Source organism: Toxorhynchites rutilus, chromosome 1 (assembly GCF_029784135.1).
Source record: "Toxorhynchites rutilus septentrionalis strain SRP chromosome 1, ASM2978413v1, whole genome shotgun sequence".
Classification (NCBI taxonomy): Eukaryota; Metazoa; Arthropoda; class Insecta; order Diptera; family Culicidae; genus Toxorhynchites; species Toxorhynchites rutilus.
In genome coordinates this window covers 72,283,027-72,290,761 of record NC_073744.1, presented here as the reverse complement: position 1 = coordinate 72,290,761, position 7,735 = coordinate 72,283,027, and the positions used below count along the sequence as shown (strand labels likewise).

Genomic DNA, 7,735 nt, shown 5'->3' with positions numbered 1-7,735 from the left:
GTTCATATAATTTTTACAATACGAACTAAATTTCTAGTTAGTTTCTGTGATAAAATATTCTACAAAGAAATGCTTTAGGAGTCATTATTTTTCCCATGCATGAAAAGAAACGAAACGAAAGCATTGAATACCGTGACAACATCGTGTTTGTTTACACATGTTTGTGTTTACACATGTTTGTGTATCATTGTTCGTGTTTGGGACAGACATTCAACACTAGCGAAAATCATGTTCGTGTTCAAACAAAAACATGGAATTTTCATCGCGTGGACATGTGTATGTGTTTTTTGGAAGACTGCTTCTAGGGTTAGTACTTAGTCGAGTAAGCTTTGTTACGCATCACTTCACACACCCGGTTCGGTATGGATTCCATCAGCTTCTCGAACGTGGTGACCGGAATGACGTACCAACAAGCATGGATCCTATCCCACAGTTGCTGTTTATTCTTCGACTTCTCCGTGTACACCGACCTTTTCACGATTTCTCATAGGTTCTCTATAGGCTTCAGATCCGGTGACTGCGCTCGTCACTCCATTGTAATATCCTTCGCTCTCAAATAAAACCGTTTTTATCGTCAAAACGCTCTTACTTTTATTTCACACCACTGTCTTTAAATTCAAATCCTATCTCAATTCCATTCAGTTTTATCCAATCTCCAAGATCCTTCATTCAGGTATGTCTAACTGTCATCTCTTTCTGTATTGGTTCAACGTATCTCAGGTGTAGACATCCATGACGTCGACCTTGTTATCATGGAACCACTTTTTGACGGTTTTGTCGGTGTGCTTCGGATCGTTATCTTGCATGAACTGCCATTTCAGGGGCATCTTCCAGTCGGTGTGTAGCAGCATAACATCCCTTAGGGTTTGGGCGTAGAGGTACTGATCCATGATCTTCTCCACCCAGTACAGGAGGCCAACCCCGTACCAAGAAAAGCACCCCCACACTGTAATGTTCCTCCATACCGGAATGTCTTCGTCATCCTTCGCGGTCGTTTTCTTTGGGCGGATTTTTTGCGGTCGTGAAGGGCATTAAACACGAAGGTTTTGGATCGTTTCAATTACTCTGCGATTTCGCGGTGGCTGCTGCCTGCCTTGGATACTTTTTCGGATGACCACCCCCTGTGTTTCCGTGCAATTATGCGCGCGATCCATTTTTTATTGACAGCAACTAGAATTTGAGAATTAAAACCTTACATACTTCTTGTTTACATGATAAATACTTACCAGGATCCGAAAAACATAAAATACCACCGAGAAACAATCAATTTTCTGCAACACTCGAAACAACCGAAACGAAGAACTTGTCCTAAATTTTGTCGCGTCACGCATTTGACTATGGTTTTAACTAAAGATGTTATATTTTCTTCGAATAATGCAATTAATTATTATAGATGGATTGAAGCACTGGATTGGATTTTGACGTAGGATTACGTCTTTCGGGAACATTTTGGGGTACAAATTTAAAATAGAAAATCTAGCACATCGTGAAAATTGTCCAATTTCAAACGCTTATTGCTCAGTCATTTCATGATGGATTGATGAAATTTTTGCGTCAATCGATTTCGGAACTACATAACAATTTTTTATATTGAATAAAATTATATATGTCATAAAACTAACCATCGAACAATTAAAAAATCTTAACCCCTATCCTAACGGAAATACCAACTTCTGAGTGGCCAAAATTGACGACACATGCGGCGGTTCCCTAACAAAGACATCAAAACCAAGCTGCCTGGGGGAAATCGACATTGCAAATACATTAAAGTAGGGGGAGCTTTTGTTCCCACCGAAGTGTGTTCCCTAACAAAGACAAGGTGCTCGGGGGAAATCGGCATTACAAATATATGCTAGTCAGGGGCATTTTTATATTGCAAGTAAGGTGAGTGATACGATTAATTCTAGCAAATTAAATTTAAATTTGGAACTTTAATGTTGGTTGCTTCGTGAAATTTCATATCAATGACTGATCGTGTATTGTGAAAAATTTAGCACAAGTGTAAGTGTAAAATTGTATATGGTAGCAGTTGTGTTTATTTATTTATTTATTTATTTATTTATTTATTTATTATTGCTATATTCATCTAACTGGATTGTCTTAATGAATAATATCACAGTACGTCATGGAAGTATTCAGATCTAGCCACACTTCTCGAAAAACAGTTGGAACGCTCGCCAAATTCGAATAAATCCTCAACATGAGAAGAGCGAATCATCGATGATATGGGCTCATTATATCCAAAAGCTGTGCGATGAAATCTAGGTTGGAGCAGAGCGGAGTTTCGTAGAGCTCGAGAAGGAACTCGCAAATCGAGTAGCGACAGCAGTCGGGGGCAGTCGACTTCATTGTTAAGCAGCTTCGCCATGAATGTTACCTGCTGAATCTTCCTACGTCTGGCCAAGGTGTCAAGACTTATTAATTTGCAGCGATCACGATATGGTGGTAAGTTTACAGGGTCTTGCCACGGCAAATCTCTTAGGGCGATACGAATAAAGCGTTTTTGAACCCTCTCGATTCTCAAGCTCCAGTTCAGTTGGTGCGGCATCCAAATTAGAGATGCATTCTCCAGGATAGGACGGATCAATGAACAGTACAGCGATTTTAGGCAATAAGGGTCTTTCAAATCTTTGGCTATTTTGGTTATAAAACCTAATTGTCGGTTGGCTTTAGCAATAATGGCATTTCGATGACTAGCGAATGAAAGCTTTTTATCTAATAAGACGCCTAAATCACTTATTTGTTCAACTCTATTGAGCACAATATCTCCAATGCGGTAGTCGAAAATTACGGGCTGTGAAATTCGATGAAACGTTATGATGGAACACTTCGGAATACTGACAATCAACTTGTTCCTTCGGCTCCAGTCGACGAACACATTCAGCAAATGTTGTAGGCGATGACAGTCTTCGATGCTCTTCACCGCACAGTACAATTTTAGATCATCAGCGTAGATTAGTTTACAGCCATCGCCAAGTAAAAGCGCCACATCATTGAAGAAGATCGTGAAAAGCAGAGGTCCCAAGTTGCTACCTTGAGGTACTCCACTCAAGTTTTCAAACGGATCTGAAGTACATGTCCCAAATTTGACACGGAGAACTCTACCGCGCAGGTACGAGCTGAGCCATTCAACTAGTCTATTGGAGACACCAAGCTGGCTTAGTTTACGCAATAATATTCGGTGGTCAATTTTATCGAACGCAGCTTTCAGATCGGTATACACTACGTCTACTTGAGCTCTAGCTTCCAGTTGTACAAAGCAATTAAACGAGAAATTCAGCAAATTAGTTGTAACCGAACGACCTGGCATGAACCCATGCTGGTCAGGAGAAATATAGCATTTCGCTCCAGTGAGTATGCTTTGGCTAACTATTATTTCGAACAATTTCGATGCAGCTGACAGACTCGTGATTCCACGGTAATTCCGAACATTTCGTCTATCTCCACTTTTGAACACGGGAAACAGGAGTGAATGTTTCCAAATTTCAGGAAATTTACGCTGTTCAAATGAGCGATTGAATATCGTGCTTAATGGATATGCTAGAGAGGCAGCACACCGGCGAAACACAACGGCGGGAATACCATCGGGTCCAGGCGAGAAGGTGTTCTTCAGTTTGTTAGTAGCAGCAAGAACCATAGACTGAGTGATTTCGAACATGTCTAAATCCACTATATCAGTAGGCACATCTCCGATTGCTCGTTCTACTTCTTCATCGGAAGCAGCTGATTCTGCAAAGACGGATACAAACAATTCAGCGAATTGCTTGCAGCTTTCAGATACAGAGGCAGATTGTTCGTTGTCAAGAAATGTATGCGCCGGAATGACTGATTTTTTCCTTTTCGAATTGACAAATTCCAAAACGCATTAGGGTTGCGTCTTAGGTTGGATTGAACTCTCAACACATATGCTTTGTACAATCTCGCATTCAACTTACGATAAGCATTACTGGAAGATCGAAACGCACTCACTGATTCCATTGTGCGATGATGCCGAAGTCGGCGCTGACAGGCATTACGCGTTCGTTTTAGTCTTCGCAAATCAGCACTGCTCCAAGCGGGTGAGACGGGACGCTGACTAATGGGTACATTCAATGTTAGCCACTGACAAATGTATGAGCAAAACTTCTCGGCTATATTATCTACGCGATCAGAATTCAGGACTAGATTCCAGTCTGTGTTTGAGAGATAATCGGATAGTTCATCGAAATCTAGTTTCTTGTAGTTGAGAGGCCGTGGTACATTTCTGTCGATGTTCGTAGGAGCGTTGTCGGACGGGAAAGGGAGTGAAACCGATATCACTAACGGGGGGTGATGAGAATCAACGCGAAGCAACGGGGCAGAAGATTCGTTAATCATAATAGAATCATATGCTGTATTGGTGAACACCAAGTCGAGTATTCTACCGAGATGGTTTTGTATGAGGTTTTGCTGGCGTAGATTCAAAAAATCCATACCATCAATAAGCGATAAGCTAGCAGGAGTATATACGCTGGTGCTACAGCAAGCGACCTCATTGTCATTTCTCACCCAGGATAAACGTGGTTGATTGTAATCACCACAAACTAATACAACTTCGTTAGGTGATACCTTGTCGCAAATTTCGCGAACTGAAGCAACATGTTGATCAAAGGCTGCAACATCACGGCTACGGTCCGGCGGGATATAAACGGCACACATCGAAATTTTCGTTCCCCGGATTGATGCCGCAACACACACCTGTTCAATTGCTGAGCCACTAAGCGTCACTATGAAATAGCTGACATGTTTTGCTGCGATTGCGATAAGCACTCCACCGAAGCTAGATTTGGAACTGTTGCAAAGATTACGATCGCACCGGTAAACATTGAATTCAGGCCCAGACAGTTGCTCGGAATTGATGCTGTCATTCAAGCCGGTTTCCGTTAAAACGATGATATCAAAGCCGCAGTCGCATGATGCCAAAAACAGATCGTCAATTTTAGTCCTCAAACCACGAGCATTCTGGTAATATATCCAGACATCCATTGAGTGAGAGACGTTTTGCTGTAACACAGAACATTTCAGTGCCGTGCTGTTTACCATAAAGGAAGAATACTCCCCTTTGGCAGAGACCCTAGGGTTTCTGCCATCCAAATCCAATCGCGTTGAAGAAACATTACTAAAGGTAGTAACCCAAGGGTTTCCGCCGTCCTCAATTAAAAGCGTTGTAGTTTCATTGGGTCAGGCCAGGAAGCCAGGAAGGGCCAGGAAGATGCTAATAGTGCAGTTTGTTTGAAGCACGGATCCAGACCGATTTTGAAGGAAACAAAAGTAAGTTTCGATATTTCTGCTCCTCTCGGTACCAAACGGATAACGTCGATTGTGTTATTCACGTCAACAGCAAGGCAACGAGTAACAACTTTTCTCACATCAGTATCGGATATTGTTGGCTGAAAGCCAGACAAATAGAGCCACAATCTATCCGGGGGAGGAGCTGGAGTAATTGTTGCTACAGAGAGATCACTAAAATCAATCGACTTAGTGCCCCAATTGGCAGACTCGCGCACAGTTTGACCGTTGTGTTGTGTTAAGTTTGACCGTTGTGTTGTGTTAAAAATGACTTAATATATGAAACGGTTTATTTCAATTTTCATAAATAAAAACCAAGGTGTGTTTCCGCTTGAGAACTGGTCGTTCGGTTCAAGCTGTCTGTTTTGGTTTGTTCATTTTCACCCAAGGAAAGTTCATACGACGAGAAAAGTTGAAAAAATTAAGAAATATTCGAAAAAGTGATTTCCCATATGCTCTATATATAGTATTAGGTGTAGTTAATCCAATTAAAATTCGCATTGGGTTGAATAAACACTCAGTAACTAAAAGTTATAAAATAAAATTACCTCTCCCATTTCAAATATGTTTTCTCTGTGTTAAAGTAACATGTTTTTACTGATGATAAAAATTGATAATTTTATTCGGTATTCATAATTATCTTATATAACATTTATGAGTTTTTTTTCTATTTTCATCCATACATAACACTGGAGGCATCTCGTCTAGGGTCACAGAGGGCGGTTTTCATCATATCTCATTCCATTCCATTCCGGCCTCTGCTGTCTGATACGCACTGTCATAACCCCTCGGTGTTGTGTCTGTTGTGTCGCTTCTCAGATATCAGAGCCCCCAATCAAAGCCGCACGCCCATGCCGTAGAATGACGGATGGATGGGCGAACAAAGGTCTATTTGTTTTATCAATGAATAGAGGTGAATTCCATGCGTAGAACGTACAGTGCAGTGAAACTAAATTGATTATCCTAAAATTTGTTGCTAAAGTTAAAATAATTTCTTAAATTTATTGAGCTTATCACAGTAAGGAAAACAAATTAAAATCTTACGCCTATTGTAATGAAAATTTAAAATTCTATTATAGATTATATATTAACTAAGACTATTATTTGAGCTTAACCTAAAATTCTTATATCCTACGAACCGAACAAAAGGTAAAAAGAATTAAAATTTTGCTAATTAAAATCTATAACTACGGAATATTAATTTCATACATAGAACTAGCAATAATTGAATATAGGAGTCAAGGAAGGAAATAAACCGGAGAAGAAAAAAACTAAACGTAAGTCACACAACATTTAAATTGTGAACGAAACTTATATATATTGTATGTCACAGGTTATTAAAATATACATCATTTGAAATCTCGGAACATCTTTATTCATCTCCATTGGCGAAAAGTAACACGCACTATCTAACGACTAATTACCATCCTTCTGTCATCATCACTCGGTTGTAAACACTGGTGGAGTGAACAAACAATACCCAACAACCAAACAAAATGGCCCTTTTCGGGGCCACCAAATCATTATCAAAGAGTTAAATTCTTAAAACATATCCAAAATCAACAGATAGCCAAACGGAATCCTACGTCAACTATGCGGTCGTGTCTCAGACACAACCCTCCTGTGACTTTTTTAAGTTTCGTCACATTCTTTTTTGCTTGAGCAATGGTCTTAATGTTTTGTCCAACACTGTATGGAAGAATGAATTTAAAGGCAGCATGTCAACGCTTCAAAATGGAAAATTAAGTTACTATGTAGCTGATGCTTGGGATATCGATAGGACAGGAATTCATCATTGTAAATAAATTACACTGGAGTCGTCCGCGAGGATACGTGCCGCATAAACAAAAACCACATAAAAGAAAACCGCGTAAATTCCAAAATCCGCTTAAGAATAAATTTAAATTTCGTGTAAAAACCTAACACACAGTGAATTATTAGCAACCCACATTAAATTTGTGTACACTGAAGTCACTTTTTCACGGTTGAGGCGTGCCGCGTAAAAAACCCGCATAAATTCCTGAATCCTCGTAATAAACCGCTAAATTCCGAAATTCGTGTAAAAATGAACCACGTTAGAAAGGACCGCAGTGTAATTGGAAATGTTTTTATTCAAATTTTTATTTTTAATCAAACTTTTGTTTAATGATTCAGCAGATGGTCTTAAAAGTTATTGTTTTGTTCAGTGACTGCTGTTTCTACAGCTTCAACACAGACGTTGATATCTTCATATACTATTAAAAATCTTCAAAGTCTGGTGATGTTACATCAGATTTGGCATGGCATATATTGCTCAAGAGAGTAAGATAGAGTGTTCTGCATTCCGAATTAACCTGAGTGAATTCGGGTGTTTCAGTTTTGGTTTGTTCAATTCAACCATCAATAACAAAACTTAGCTCGAAAAACAGTAAAAAAGGTTTGGTCATCA

At 39.6% G+C, this 7,735-nt stretch overlaps 1 protein-coding gene across 1 annotated transcript; it reads right to left on the bottom strand.

Annotated features, from left to right (window-relative positions):
* Positions 1-716: 716 nt before the first annotated feature.
* On the bottom strand, positions 717-5,004 carry LOC129782527 (uncharacterized). Its single transcript, XM_055789660.1, has 3 exons — positions 3,936-5,004; positions 3,583-3,729; positions 717-946 (listed from the first exon to the last, which is right to left on the bottom strand). The coding sequence occupies exons 1-3, from the start codon at positions 5,002-5,004 to the stop codon at positions 717-719; spliced, it is 1,446 nt and encodes a 481-aa protein (XP_055645635.1).
* Positions 5,005-7,735: the final 2,731 nt, after the last annotated feature.